Consider the following 17183-nt stretch of genomic DNA (forward strand, 5'->3'; position numbering starts at 1 on the left):
ATGCTACACCTACTGTGTTAAACTTTCACAGGAACGTCGCAGCACCCTCACACCTAGGGAAGTAACAGAAAGTACCGAAAGCGGAGTGAAGAAAACAACAGTGACGAGAACAGACTCTATGTCCATTGAAGGACAGGGACTTCAGGTTCGTCAAAAAATGTTCGATCACCTTTTTGATTTCTACTTCAATTTCTGTATTTACTTTAAAGTAAAGCTTGACAGTTTTGCAAATGTAAAACTAGGTGAGAAAACAGAAATGAATTTCCTTGAGGTGCAGTCTTTATTTTTGTCGTCCATGCATCAAAATAATGTTACCCTAGCTCTCGCCAACGGCAAACTGCTTACTTTCAAGAGGTTTGAACTACCATGGTAATTTCAGAACCTGAAGTTTATTGTCTCAGATGAAAAATTCTGAGTTCAAATATCCTTGTTGTAATAATCCACGTGTATATATCAAGGGTGAATTTCTACAAATATTAATAGAATTAACCTAAACACCATATTCCCATCTCGTACCAGACATGATCTTGAATTGTAAAGCACATGTATTGTGAGCCTTGCATTTCAGACTCTTTCCAACTCAGTGATTTTTAACACTGAAACCCAGAGTTGTGAGAATGTCACTCTGTCTTACATGGTACAAAAAAATGTTGTGAGTTTTGTAGAAATTTCTGGATGATTTTCAGAAAGGACTTACTAAAAGAAATGAAAACTGTAATTTGAATTGTATATCATGTTATACATTGCCTGAAGAAGAGTTTTCAGTTGTTATAAATGAAAGAATTCAGTTGATGTCCGGAAATTCATAAAATCATTTGAAAAACAGAAGTTTAGATTTTGATGAATAAAATCTTCTGGGTTGGCATTAGATAACGTTTGCATATATTAACAGTTATCAGCGGAAAAGCACTCCATACAAATATGGAGAGCGCCCTCATAGATTTTCAAGTTTGAGAAGGCAAGGTCTTTAGAACATAATGGTATTTGTTAGAAAAATATAAAAAAAATCTACTGACAATCCAACATTTCAGAGTGAAAGTATTATAATGGGACAAGAGTTTAGGCTATCTGGATGACAAGATGTTAAGACATATACAGCAAATAGCAAAGGGTGAACAGTTCAAACTCCTCAGATGAACGGAGACATGGCATAAACTATATCATAGTATTTTAATGATTCAAGCAAAACCTTTCTTTGACGCTGGAATACCATGGCAAAATAAAAAAAGGTTTCACGACAAAAAAGTCAAATAATTTATGTCTGTTAGTATTGTGTACTGTCATCAGATCTTCTGCTTCATCAAATATCAAAGAAAGTGTTATCAATTATCCAGACAATTAATATTTTTCCAGAGGAAATGATATGAATTGGTAATTAATTTCATTGTAGCTGATCTATCAAGCTGAACTATATGAGTGACCTAGTTCTGGCTTGTTTTGAGATGACTGCCCAATTGGTAGCTTTGAAAATCCTAATCTTCTCAACTACTGCTGTTTAAGGATTACAAGCAAAAGAGAAACTTTTTAAGCTCTACTTGGCATAATATACTCATAACAAATGATACAGATGTCCATTGAAAATGTTACTGAACAGAAAATGGTGTACACAGCCGCCATTTTACTTCACGGTCAATCATTATCTTTGAAAGAGGGAAGGTACTCAAATTATTGTCAATATTAACATGACGTTAATAATGCAACATGCCAATGATCACAACAAATTAATATCAATATGAGGGGCCTGTAAAGTAAAAGCACTCAATCAACATGACTTAAGACTTAACGGTTGTTGAGTATTTTGTACTCATAGATTCCCATAAACCACTGTCACATACATACATTAGCCCTACCACTGGGCATACTCTCTACAAATCTCACACACTATCCATGACAAGATAGTATCACAAACTACTTCATTATTATAATTTATTATAATCCTGTTACTTTTTAACTCAAATTTATAAGTATTGCAACTTTTCACTGGGACCAGCTGAATGCCAAATTGCAACATCTTAACAAAACCATGTGTTACAGACTCTCTCACCGTGATTACATACTGTATAACACCATAGACTTGCATGATGTGTGATCTGCAAAAATATTTCATCATTCCAAGTACAATTCCATGAGTATTATCTCACCCTTCTCTACAGAGAAAATGTAGTTCCTCAAGGTATTTTTAGATAGGTTTGTTCAAATTGTGGGGAAATTTTCATATTTGTATTTTTATGGTGATTTTTCCTCTTTCTGGTCCAAAACCATCTTCTCTGAAATAAATCATAAATTATGCACAGCAAGATTTTACCATATTTCATACTTCCACAAATCTTCTGAAGAGTCTTTGAAAAAGCACTAAATTAATCCATCAGTGGTCAGTTAATTAATCTTCCACCAATGACAGCTCTTGTTCTTGTTCATTCTTAAATCTTCCAGCGATCACAACTCAGTTCTCTGTTTGACAAATCCACAAATATTCACAGTGTAACTCACAATAATTAAATCAAGGCAGGATTGACAATCCTCTCACCTAGCAAAAAAAAAAAAATTTGTCAGCACAGGCATTCATCATACAATATTGTGATCATTATTGATATCCAATATCATTATCCAATATCATCTTTTGTACAATCGATATAATATGGAGTTGAGCAGCTTTAGAAAGGTAATGTTGAAACCTGAAGAAATAACTGCTGTATAAGGGGCCGTCGATAATAAAACCTGACGCACAACAAACATAATTCTTTCATTTAGGGGGAGAAGGTAAAAGCTCATTTCGTTTTATGTGCATCAAAATCGCATAAGAATTTTCGTCTATTATTTTCGAAGTGCGACTTTGCAGCGAGAATGCAAAACTACCTTCGCGTTCATCGAGAACAGAATGACAACAAAATACGGTGACAGAAAAGACAATGAAAAGACGTGAATGTGAAATAAAACTTGTTTGATTTTTCAACGTGAAACATGTATGTGAAACATTTTCCTACATGAGAAATACATTAAAATATTCTGTGTCTTAAAAAGTGAAACATGTAAAGTCAAGGTTTATTAATTAACGTACACTTCCGGTATTTTTTCATGGCATGTGGATCGGAGAGGTGCGTGTGGGTTTGTCAGAAATGGCATCATAATACGAAATTGATTTCACATTTTGAGGGGGAGGGAGGGGGTTTCAAGTAAAATGAAGGAATTACGTTTCTTGTGCATCAGCTTTTATTATCGAAGGCCCCTAAGCTAGTCAAGTCTGGTTTGCCATTTTATTTTTGCATTCTATCTTAAAATTTACATTTTTGCATTATTCAACATGAAGGGCTTAAGTAAAACAGTACCAAAAAAATAAGAAATATAGGATAAATGATAATAAGTATTAGTATTGACAACTCTTTCCAAACTTCCAAACTTTAAAATTTCATGTACACTTTTCAGAATACTCATAAAGACAATGTATTTCTTGTTTTTCCATCTTTATTATTACCTTGTACAAGTCTATTACGCCACATATAACATCAAGCCTTGAACTGCCCTTTGGCAGAAATGTTATTTTCTTATTTCAATCTCTCTTATAACGAGATATTATCTGTCAGCTTTTGTCAATGTTACAGACAGCATGAAATATTTCACAGTTATGGTATTCCATTGGATTTTCCCTGACAGAGGAATGAAGTTATTCCATAGATAATAGATTGTCTCCCATTTTACATGAGGAGACTCAGGACAAACGGCAAACAAAGAGCACCTCAATAATTACTATGGGCATTTCCAACATATTTGACTGAGTATAAAATTTTTCGATTAACCCTGCCACCAACAAAACTTGGTGCCCACTCGTTGTTTTCTTTTACAATGTTGGACCTCTGTCAATGGAAATGAGGTCACAATGTTAATAACCATCATAAAGCTCGCATCATCGCATTTCTCTACAATTTAATTATTGCATGACAGTTACATGAGATCAACCCACTCCCTCTCATTGTCTCGCATATGTGTCCAACCTCTCTATTGAAAACAATGTGGATGCATCAAGTCTTGTGGCAACATGGCCGTTGTCTCATGCTGTGGTATGACCCAGAACTTTCCAACAACAAAGATTGAGTGATTTTACCCGGAAATGAGATGAAATTGCCGGGTCATCTGTACCACCTGTTACCAAATAGACAATATACCACCAAAGAGCCAGCAGCTAAAACAGTCCAAGCTGATCCCAGACTTTATGTTTGACTTCCAAACTTTTCTGAGAAAAAGAGGACAATTAATAGTATCAATTTAAAGAATTTTAAGTAATTTTTGGATAATTGTAAATCATCAGCACTTAACATTTTTAAATTACTCAATATACTGACTATTTGCAATTTAACATGTTTTTAGTTTTTTTTTTAATTTCTTATAAAACAAGGAAATGAATCCACTGTAAATTTTCACAATGGTTCCGAATCCCAGTGATTCAGAAGCTTTTTACATCTCAGAAAGCCTAAATATGATAACATTTATAGTGAAGATCTACAAGTTTTTGAAAATCTGCTGTCCCCAAGGTATAGTCTTCGTAAAATTTAGCCTTTGGCAAATTTTAAAAGCTTATTTACTGCAGTAATTGTTTCCAGTGAAATGAGCTTAGGCAGTCACGGTATGTTAACTTAACATTTCCCAAAAATGAAGTCATATTTTGCTATGTAATATCAGCCTCAGAATGATGACCTACTTCATTGATAAGCAAATTTACTGTTTGCTTCAGGCTCAGTTTTATCTTGATACAGATAGGTAATCTACTTGATTTGTAATATTATTATATTTTGTTTGTCATTATATTTTAGGTAGTCTGCGTCTTAAAGGGAAAGGTTTAAACTTATGCTCAAGCTTTCCTAAATGAAACTTTCGACCATTCTCTTACCAAATCAAGATTTAAAATCAGGGGTCACCGTGCAAACTTTGGTACTAGAGAGACAAATTACCAAAGATTTCCCAATATTTGAAATCAAAATGGCCGCTATCTCTGTGTTAACTCTATTAGGGAAAAATAAAATTTTTGATTTCCGAAAAATTCAGACGGTGAAAACTTTTCTTTCATCAAGAGCTTTAAAATAAGCCCCACAAGTGGTAAGTCAGAAGAGAATTGATAAAATTTGAAAGCCGGAATTTCTATCCCCGAGGCATGTTCTACCTTATTTAGCATATTATCAAGCACAGGCAACGGTTGTGTGCCAATCGTTGATTCTCAGGTTTTAGACTCATCATGGATTCCAGTGACCGGTGTTGCCATACTCTATATTCTGCTGCCTGTTGATGTTTAGACCTCTTACATTTAGAAAGTTGTTCAGAAGTTTTCTAACATACTTTTTCACAAGATGGCTGTAAACTTTGAGATTACGATACATGAATATGTTAATGTTCTAGCCCCTTGTAGCCAGCACGAGAAGAACCATCCCGTGAATCAGACTTATACAGTGGCCATGGACTTTTGTATCACTGTATATGGGCAGCAAGTACTTCGAGTTATCTTAAGTTTGTAAATTCTCCACATTTCATGCACACATCAATTAATTAATGATTATGACCATTAATTCATTTTCGCGATTGTTTCATTTAATTTGTCTAAAGCCGGGGTCGAATACCTATGCATGGTCACCCATTCATTCAGTATCTTTCAACATGTCAAACAATATAAGTAGTATCTCGTATCAAACAAAATTCATGAAAAATGGCCGACTTTGTCCCTTTAATAGCTTATATAAAGTGGACATTGTCGGCAGATATCAAAGTCATTGTTATATTATCAATTGAAAATGGTTAGAAAATGTTGAAGTAAAGCGCTTTGGGCACAGATATGCAGACTTTCAAATTTTTGCAATACTGTCTGAGTCTACCACTTGTATATAGGCTCACTTTGAAACTCCTGAAGCAAATGAAGTTTAGACCAGCCTATTTTTGTTACAATTGAAAATTTAATCTTTCCCCATAGAGCTAACACATGGAATGCAACCATTTATAATGTTGACAGTTGGTATATGTTAAATAATTTTTTTCTCTTGTACGAAAATTTGCATGGTGACCCCCAATTTTGAAAGAAAATGCAGTAAAGTTTCTCTGAAGAAGTTTGGGCAAAAGTCTGAGAGTTTCAAGACACATACAACCTTAGCTTATCTTGTATTTTTTTCTCTCTGTAGATTACACCACTGCCAGGCACGCACCCATTGGTTATTTTCATCAACCCAAAGAGTGGTGGGAAACAAGGGGCAAGAATCCTCAGAAAATTCCAATACCTACTGAACCCAAGACAAGTATTCAATCTTGCAAAAGGTGGACCAATGCCAGGGTAAGGGTTATCTTGCAATGTTGGGATTTATGTCTCCATAGTGTTGTTGATATGGGATGAGGAAGTTATTTCACAATGTTTTCAAAGTAGTTGATCTGGTAAGAGGATTATTTCAGTGTTTTCAAAGAGGTTGATTTAGGACAAGGTGGTTTTTTTCAGGGTGTTTGCAAAGTGGCTGATTGAGATGAGGTTATTCAGAGTGTTTCCAAACTAGTTGATCTGCGATGAGGGAATATTCAGGGTTTTTTTAAGTAGCTAGCTCAGGTGAGGGGTTATTTAAGAGTGTTTTCGAGAGCATGGTTAGTTATGAGGAGGTTATATGTATTTCAGAGTGTTTTCAAAGTGGTTGATTTTTCAAAGTGGTTGATTTAACATGAAGTCATTTCAGAGAAATAAAAATGTGGATGGGGAACGGACAGAAGGGAGGCTGAGAAAATGAACAGGTCGATAGAAAAATTGCCTATCGGTTTATGTGAGACAATATGCAACCAAGATTGACATTAAAGTAGGATTTAAGATCAAGTGGATTGTCAATCCTGTCAACTGGAGATCTATGAGGTTGTGTTAAAACTATGGTTTGATGTTCAATACGGCAATCATATTTTTGTCAGGTAGCTGTAGAGTACTGTCTCTTGACTGAGGTAAGTTTGATTGATGTGCTGGCAATGGTTTCACTGGGCTTACACTCAGTAGACATCTTGAGATGCAGTGTTATGGACGAATGTATAGCCTGAGAGACGGCTAATAAACAGTTTGTACATGTATATGTTATTCTCACAAAGTTAGGCTCTATATCTGTCAGCGTATGCAGAATATCAAATCAAACAGATATTATAAAAGACAGATCAATATATTGAATCTGAAGTACAGAAAACTGGAAACGGCCATAGCTTAGAACAAAATTGGCCATGAAATTCCTCAAACTCCAGCCAAGAATTTACCATGCCATGTCATGAATCAAAGGGGTGCCACTGAAAAGCAAACTCTATCACCAGGGTAATTGAAAGTGTAATAATCAAACGTTTTGCACAGCGGTATATCTTACTCCTTTACTTTTTAAGATATGCATCCATTTGTAGAATATTATAACAGACCTAAGGATCTAATTGTCAATTTTATTGACATTCTTGAGCATGCTTCCCTTGTAAACTATCCTCAGGCTGCTGGTAGTAAAACTTTATCACCGAATGCCCAGCCATTGTGTAATGATCTTTGCATTCATTTCACTGCTGTTTGCCAAAATGAAAGGCATATCTTTCAAACATCTTCAGTTTTTTGTCTTATGAATAACAGGTCACATTTATATGACAGAGAAATATTTTTACTCTGATTTGTGTAAACAGCACATATTTCTTGAAGAGCACAGAGAAATTTTTGGCGGGAAAAGTGGAGTGAATTTATTAGGCTGGGTAACAACAGGTGTAAGTTATAAAATGGACAGCTGTCAGATACAGTAACTAGTGAATGTAGCCTCAGGCAGACTGCAAATAGCTGGTTTTCTGGCACAGGGGATTAACAAGGATTTACTGTGGTGATCTAAACTTGAAAGTGTAATGAATGCAAGTCACGAATTGGTTGTAAATCAGGCAGACTTGGGTGGCTAAATAAGACTGAAAAGATCTCAGAGATGCTCAAATGTAGACTGATCATGGTAAAGACATGAAATGTTTATAAAGAAGCTCTGAATTAGAGGAAAATTTATTCTAAGTTGCAAAAAAATATTCAGAGATGCAAATTATCGTAAAATATTGATGTTGCAACTGTTGTATGTTTCAAAATGGCTTTAAATTTTTGCTTATGTGAGCTTAATTTTCATCCATAGCTTTGCATGCCTTCTCAAACAGTTTTTATCACTATTGGGAATACTCTGACAAAGTGGTATATATGTTTGATGATGAATATTTGAATTCCAAATGTGTTTAGACATGAAATTCTAAGTGTGTCCATCACAAAGTCCCCACAGTTATTAGGGCAGAAAACTACCCTTTGATGAAAATGGTATTATGCATATGGCAGATGTGATGTTTATTTGGGCTCTCACCAACATAGCTGGACCAGAAACCATCTTTTCTTCAATGTGGGTGATTGTCTAGACTGTCAAAATCATTAGTTTTGGGAGGAGCTCGAAGATTCACACATTAACAAAATTTTTGGTTATCAGTTTTAGGTAAAACATTACATACATGTGGCATACATATGTATAGCTGTTGAGATTTTTGGTTCAGTCTACCTATGTGTGTCTGTCTGTGTGTCTGTATATCTGTAGGTACATTAGTATGTAATTTGCATGTTTGCAATTTGATACACATGTTCCTTCAGGTGACCTTTGTCCAATTTGATCCAATTATAATTTGTAATATTTTATTTCTGTGTCAATTATTATTTTCATCATATGTGGTATGAGCTTTGGTGTACACACCCCTTAGGGTTACTTGTGTTCAGTTTGTGCAAATTTTGATGTGGTTATCAAGATTGAGTTACTCAGGGCTTTTTTTGGTGAAAAGTGTTGCTGCTTCTTACGAATGACTGATTCACTAGCTCTGAAATTTTGCAGAGGTCTATTGCAGCTACTTAAATTCAGTTTATTGAAATAATGACGAAGTTTGCAGGATTATATTCTTAAACATTTTTTATAGATTCGGTAAACAAGTTTCTCTCATACAAAATATTTATTTTATTGCGGTAAAGTTTTATGTGCAGGTTCCAAAGGATGACCCAAGTCCAGTTTGTTAAAATATGACAACTTTAATATAATTGTAATTTTTGGACCAGTTTGCCATTTTTGGTAAAAAAAAATCCGTTTTCATTAAATAAGAAACCACAGTCTACAAGTTTTTATAATTGGGGTCACTTAATTTCAGGTTTCCCAATATTTTTTATCTAAACGGTAGTCGTCTTCAAAACTGCTGGTTAAATATTTCAATTGAAATCTGCAGCTCTGTATTTCATTAGTGGATATGTGTCTCATGTGGATCAAAATATATGGTTGTATGCATATAGATTTATATTAAACATCCACATATCAAGATACTGTGGCACAAACGCCGTATTTACATCCCTGTTAATTGTCGTTAATTGATGTGCATTCCAAATACAACCACATCAACTACATCTTGGATTTTGCCTCACACTATGAAAGCAGAGCAGCCATACTCTATATAATCACGATATTAAAGGCTTGTTTCTAGAAATATGCCTCTTTAGGATTATTTCTGGAAACATATATTGTTTCTAACTACACAAATGCTGGGTTTGATTTTACATTTTCTGTCTCAAGCAATATTTAGTCACCTTCAGTAGCCAACGCTTTTCAAAATGGCATCTTTATAACCAAGATCTGTGGTACCTGGATGTGCAGTGACTTACGGTCATCTGAATGGATTAGGTTGTTTCTTCACAAACATAGCAGTCTCGCTTTTTTGTCTGCTCATTAAGGTAGAAATGTGCGTTGGGGATAGACACTCAGACTCAAACTTTTACAATACTTTTTTGGCAAACCTTTTATTGTAGCTCATTTTGAAGCTGTTAGAGAAACAAAGTTTTCACCAGCTTATTTTTGTAAGGTCGAAGATTTCATTTTTTGCTAACACGGGGATGGTGGCCATTTTGAATTTCAAATATTTGTAGATATTGGGTAATTTTGTTCTTTCCACCAAATTTTGCATGGTGATCTCCGATTTATATTCTTGATTTCAAAAGGGTATGATTTTAATGTTTTCTTCTCATGGCCATCATTCTAACCTTGACTAGATGCAGAGCTATTATCACTTATGTTCCTAATATCTCTTAAAGGGTTTATATCATCTACCGAGATGCTGTTTTCCTTTTGTACATCAGGGAGCTACAGTGTAATCGACACTATTTGTTCTAAAAATTTTATTTTGAAAAGTATACCTCCATCATGGTAAAATACACCACTGTGATAAATTGTCATAAAGTTAGGTAAGCCCCCGAGGCAGACATTTGTCTGTATGTATTTTGTTTGATAGCAGGGATAATTGAATATGAGATGTTTTGTGATAATTGATCAAGACGTCAGTGAGGAACCAACACATGATTGATTATCAAACATTGTGAACAGTGAGTGCATTCTGGATCAATCAATTAATGCTAATTACATGTAAATATGAATCTAAGATCTCTTGTATAGCATGTCAAATTTCTGCTGCCTCTTGTTCCTGTCGTTGGAGTGTCCGCAAGTTTGTTACCATAGCCACTGTCATCAATGTCTTCCAGATGTGTAAAATATCTGATTCATTTCCATTAGTCTAAATATCAGTGTAAATTGTTGTGTTGAAACTGGAAGAAGGTCAGTCAGCCATCATCTAAATTTTCCAGTGTAGGTAATAAGAATTTTACAATGGCATATCAATAGAAAGTGGCCAGAGTCCATTCAATGGTCATATGGAAACAAAGAGCACCAATGCCACAACCAGTAGAGTCAGGAAACACTCTGCATGTGCCAAGTATTTGTCGTGTAGGGATTAACTCAGGAGGCAAGACAGCTGGTTGGAGAAATCTTTGACCCTCATGTCTGCATAATGACATGATCATGATCATCAAACCTTTGTATCAGGCTGGTCAGACCCTATCAGCCACACTTGACATGATATATATCTAGCTACAAAGTCGTCTGCAAAAGATACTTTATCAGTGAAAGTCTTGATAAATAGAGAGAGCAGGTCTCATACCTCCAGACAATCAACACTGAGTAAATATGTTTTACTCTTGAGTAATTACGATATTAGTCCTAGACAATTTGTTTTTAATACTTTCAATTATAAAAGGTGATTATCTCAATATTTTAAACAAACAATAAAAGTTGTTTGTGTTTTTCTTGTTATTTATTTAAATATCAAATTGAAAGACTTATGTATCACGTGATGGTAATTACTTCCTCTTGAGATGAATTAATTCTTCATCAATGTCAGAAAATAAAGAAAGAAAAGGTGACGTTCAGTTTGAGTAGCTGAATGATTGTACAGGGGTACCAGTCAATGCAATTGGGAATACCGAATGAAAACAATATATAAGTAGTTTTACTGGTTTTTTAAGAATTAATGTCTGCAAATAATTTTTGCTAATAAAGTGATTTAATCAACAATGATAGCATTTTACAGTCAATAAATAAAATTATGCTGGGCAAGCATTTGAATTGGTTACCATGGATTCAGTTACCATCACTTGTGCGAAAGGAATTTTCATTAATTAGGGTTTTTGATGAAGTAAAAGTTGATTTAGGAGAGGTCACTTTCAAACCTGGGTTGTTGAAATAATTTATGAGGCAAAACTTTCTAGTGTTTTAGTAACAAAGGTATTTTTTCATTGGCTGAGAAAAGAGCAGCGGAGAGACTTTGTGACAATGACAGGGACAGGACTGTTACTTTGTGACAGGGACAGGACTGTTACTTTGTGACAATGACAGGGACAGGACTGCTACTTTGTGACAATGACAGGGACAGCACTGTTACTTTGTGACAGGGACAGGACTGTTACTTTGTGACAATGACAGGGACAGGACTGTTACTTAGTGACAATGACAGGGAAAGGACTGCTACTTTGTGACAGGGACAGGACTGTTACTTTGTGACAATGACAGGGACAGGACTGTTACTTTGTGACAATGACAGGGACAGGACTGTAACTTTGTGACAATGACAGGGACAGGACTATTACTTTGTGACAATGACAGCGACAGGACTGTTACTTAATTTGTGACAATGACAGGGACAGGACTGTTACTTTGTGACAAACAGGGACAGGACTATTACTTTGTGACAATGACAGGGACAGGACTGTAACTTTGTGACAATGACAGGGATAGGACTGTTACTTAATTTGTGACAATGACAGGGACAGGACTGCTACTTTGCGACAATGACAGGGACAGGACTGTTACTTTGTGACAATGACAAGACAGGGACAGGACTATTACTTTGTGACAATGACAGGGACAGGACTGTTACTTTGTGACAATGACAGGGACAGGACTGTTACTTAATTTGTGACAATGACAGGGACAGGACTGTTACTTTGCAACAATGACAGGGACAGGACTGTTAGTTTTCATGGGAGGGAGTGGAGGGCATGGGAAACCTAACAGGTTTGGCACGACACTTTGCCAACTGTAGCATGACTCATGAGGACTGTTGTGAACAAGTTTCAGGCCCTCTTCAAATATTTATCTCACTCAAAATACTCTTTAATGGTATACTTTGTGGAAGAAAACGTCTTTGGCTGCCCTATTTTTTTGAGATAAATGACTAAGAGTTAGCTTCTCATGCTGTCGCTTAGTAGTTGATGTACTGTGATTTGAGTAATGGGCACTTGTATTCTTTGTGACCGCAAAAGTACTTTATAGTGTCTCATAGATTGGCACAGTTATTTTTAAAGATCCTATCGCATTTGGGATGAATGTCTGATAATGAAAAAAAATTTTATTGGCGCCTTTTTGTCTTATCAATCCCTTTCATTGTGCTTGTCATGGAATGCGTGTGTGTCTTTGTGTCTATACTATCACAATTTAAAGCTCCACTAGCTGTAACTCATGAAATTTGTTGACTTCAAAATATCGTCCTATTCTTTCCTGGTTTTCTCTGAATTCTACCCTCTGAAGGGCTTTCAGTGCATTAGGAAACCATTCCTTTGTGAAACATTTGACAAGTAATTCAAATTTTAACAGTCATTTTGATTTCCCGCCATTTTCAAAAACTGGTAATATTATAAAGGAAACAGAACATACAATGTCACAGTTGAAAACATTCAACCCTACGCATTGCGTCGGACTACTCTGTGCAGTTTACGTGAAGATTTCAGTGCAGATATGCACAGTATCCATGGTTTTTGCTTTTCCACATGTCGCTACTATTTAATGTTTGGGCAAAAATTTGATCTGAGTGTAATCTTTATCTTGTTCAAAACTGCATATACAGTCCCAGCGGGTAGTCAGTAGTAACTGTGTACACACACATAAATTTGTACATTCTCACAAACTTATTTTAGCTTGAAAGTAAAATCATAAAAATATCGCTAGAGGATACAGCTAGTGGGGCTTTAATTTCTGCTGTTATATGTTCCTTCAAGAAATCAATGCTTGATTACTGGAAAAACTTGTTATGATGAAACAAAATTTCAAGAAAGTTCAATGGGCCAGAAAAAACATAGCTAGGGTTTATCATATTGTGCTTGATTTTTCTTGTTTATTTTAAGGATACAGTATGACAAATTTTAAACTCTAATCATGGTTCTGGTAATGATTTGATAGAGGCTGATCTTTGATCAGGTTTTCACTAATTTTCCAGTGTCAGCCCAGAATTCATTAATTTGTTTTTCATCCTGTACATGTATATAAAGTGGTGTACATTTACTTATCCCATTAGTAAACAAGGACCCCTCACATTCATTAATTTCAGTGTATCATTAGCTGTAGGTGGTTTCCAGAGGTAGGTAGAACAGCGCCCTCTAGCAAGCTGTACAGAAATGTGAAAAATTTTGAACTCTGTAAACTTCACAAGATATTCTGTGACCAAAAAAATTTGCATTCAGAATGCGATTTCTGTAATGTTGTGATTGTGGCTTAAAAGAAGATACATTCACGTGTTTTAAGGTTTCCTCTGCTGTTAAATGTTGATTTTTAAAAGTCACAGTGTTGTATAAATATTGATTAGTGTTAGATCTGCAAAACATTGGGATGCAAAATTCACTCTCTATAATTAAAAATGAAATGAGGAATAAATTCATTATCAGCCAGGTAGTGCTACCTTGTTTCAAGAATAAGTGTAAGGGAAGTCTATTGTCCTGGTTTCCGGAATGCAGTGTGATTTCCTTCCCATGACACCTGTGATGGGATGGCGTTTCACTCCAGGTCCCAAGCACATGACCCTATTTCAGGAAGGCTGCTTCGACTATTACATTTCAAAGCATTTACAAAAACACCTCACAAGAATTCACAATAACACCTCTCAAATTTCTACTAGAAAATACAGTATTTATTAGACCAAGAAGTCCCTTGACAATATTTCGTTAATTGAGGAACTTTTAAAATTTTTCATGGCAGACTATCCATCAAAGAGGACCATTGCTTGGCAAGGTGACATGTTTTTGTTCATAAACTGACAGCGGATCACAACTTCATCTAATGATCAGAATTTCAAATACAACTCATGGTCAAGATATCGTGTGTAATGAGATACGGCTGATCAAATGTCCACACGTACCTGTAGGTTGTAGAAATGCATGTATTGAATTTACACCTGAAGCAGAAGAAAATTGACCCTGTAAAGGCAGCATTGAATAATTGATCATGTGAAAAATATAGGACACACAGCAGAGTGTCAGCATGAATTTGCAGTTCTCCCTTGTCATTGACCCAACATGACCAAGTAGTTTTCCAGACAATTAAATTTCCAGATAAAATTACATCTTGATTTACATACTGAATCTAATTACTTTGATGTAGATTCTCCTAATTTTCACAAATGTCACATCTTATTGATAACAAAAATGTATATTATGATCCACAATGAATAATGTGATATACATGACAACTTTGGCGATCACGTTACTTGACAGGCTGTATAACATAACGATCATAGACCATATGCTCATTATTCTGATGTTATCTGTACAAAAGTGAAATCAGTACTTCTTGAATTACCAAACTGACAGGTTTACATTTCTTCCCGATATTATGAGAAATGTAAATCAATCTGCATGAAAACAAGTACATGCTCTTCATGTCTGAAGAGAAGATCATTTTTGTTGTGTAGATTGAATATATTTCCTGTGCCTTGCTAATGTTACAGGTTAAAGTTCTTCAAAGACGTTCCACAGTTTCGTGTGTTGTGCTGTGGTGGCGATGGAACTGTTGGATGGGTCTTGGACTGTATGGGTAAGTCGGTCTACAACTAAACTAACGCAGACAGCAACATATTTTAGTCAAGCTACTATAAATCTATTCACCCAGTAGTAAATTGATGTCAGTTGACAGTGTATTAAAACTTGCATTGCCTTTTAGGAAACATCTTGTAAACATGCTGTTTGTAATTCCAACAGTCTGTACTTGACCTTGTACTTGTGTGCAGAAACTTTTCAAATCAATGAAAAAACTGGTAATGTTTTGGAGCAGTTTGCATTCTGATGGCCCACTGAATTTAAAAATTTGAAGATCAAACATTTGTGAACTAGGGAGTACAGACGTGTTCTTAATACAGTGAGTGTACAGAGTTGCATGTTTGTGGACTCCCTAGAACAGTATGAATCAGCATGACAACACACCTGTAGAGTTCATCTGCTCATAATTAAGAACAGCTTTGAGATGACAGATTTTTCCTGTCACCTGTTTAAATCATTCTCTTTTTTAATTTTGCATAATCCACCCGTAAATCCACTTTCAAACACAGTCTGTTGGTGTCAAACTAACATGCACAAAGAACATTAAAAAAGACAATGCCATTTGAAAGTGCATATTTTTTGAGCATGTACATGCATTATTCTACAACTCAAAGCTTTTATAGTCCTCAATTTCTACTTCATTTTCTAACATACCTGATATAGAAAATGATATAGAAAATGATTACTTAAAGGGGGAGCCTCCCTTTAACCCTTTCACAAGGACGTGAAGCTATATAGTGGCGTTCATTGTGTAAGTGGACACCAAACAGGCAACACGAGGGCACACTGTCCAGAAAATGCCACTTTTTAGTTTTCTCCGGCAGCAAAACACAAACAGACTGCCAAGTGGTCAGAGCGAAGATGCTGCTGATCGAACTCTGTGGTTGTATTCAAATTCTAACGCGACTGGAAGACAATTTTTTAGGAAATTCGAGCATTGGTGGTGGGGAACCAATGACCGTTGGCGATTTGAACCGACCGTCAGTCAAACGCTTGTATAAACTCTGTTGCAGGATTAAAGTGTGACAAAAGGTTGAGATCAGTTTGTGTAATTAATGTTATAGAAATCAAATATCGTGCTGGCCGAGTGTTTGACTGGGAGGAGAACACCACTAATGCAAGACCCTGGGATTGAAAATTGCGGTTTTAATTTCTAGTATCTGCCAGATATACGCACATAATAAGCTAACAGCTCTCACAATAACTATGCAGTGTGAAGGTACAGACAGGGAGATCTCATTTCACATTTATACCATGCAGTGACAATGTTATTTTTCAATAGTCCACTGTAGTTTTGAAACACAACTTCATTGTACAAGAAAGATTCTAAAGGGAATTGTGCCAAAATTGAAATATTGTAAACCTTATTGTCAATGAAGGTTAGTGAAGTATTTATTTTTCTGATTAATTGGCTTTGGTTGAAAAGCTCATTAAGATTAATCTTAGAGAGAAACTAAAAATAAACCAGGACTTCACATTTCCATAGAAATAGGATGTGAAAACTGCAAGTGAGGTTCTTCTGACAATGACGTCCAGATAATTACATGCCAACACAAGCTAAGAAAGTAAACTAAACTGACTCACAGTAAAACGCACCTCGGGGACAGATAGTCTTTCAAATTTATACAATTCTTTTCTGATCTACCACTTGTGGGAGGCTCATTTTAAAGCTCTTGGAGAAATAAAAATCTTTCACCATCTTAGTTTTTCGAAAATCCAAAATTTAATTTTCCCCATAGAGTTAACAGAGAAATGGCAGCCACTTTGAATTTTACATATTGCAAAATGTTGGGTAATTTGTTTCACTTGTTCCAAACTTTGCACGGTGACACCCGATTTTTATTGTTGGTTTGGTAAGAGAATGGTGAAGTTTCATTCAGGAAAGTTAGAGCAAAAGTTTACATTTTTTATTTTTTGAAGCTCATACCTTAACCTTTTTACCTCAATTCCCTGTATACAGGTCCACAATCACCATTGATAACAATAG

At 35.4% G+C, this 17183-nt stretch overlaps 1 protein-coding gene across 18 annotated transcripts in view; it reads left to right on the forward strand.

Annotated features, from left to right (window-relative positions):
- The window catches only part of LOC139117353 (diacylglycerol kinase beta-like), a 281533-nt gene that overhangs the window by 232983 nt on the left and 31367 nt on the right, over window positions 1–17183 (forward strand). For all 18 annotated transcript variants that reach the window (XM_070680373.1, XM_070680372.1, XM_070680371.1 and 15 more), the window contains 3 exons: window positions 32–145; window positions 6156–6304; window positions 15109–15194. In XM_070680373.1, coding sequence (XP_070536474.1) covers window positions 32–145; window positions 6156–6304; window positions 15109–15194 — 349 coding nt within the window. The remainder of the gene's footprint in view (window positions 1–31; window positions 146–6155; window positions 6305–15108; window positions 15195–17183) is intronic.

Source organism: Ptychodera flava, chromosome 18 (assembly GCF_041260155.1).
Source record: "Ptychodera flava strain L36383 chromosome 18, AS_Pfla_20210202, whole genome shotgun sequence".
NCBI lineage: Eukaryota > Metazoa > Hemichordata > Enteropneusta > Ptychoderidae > Ptychodera > Ptychodera flava.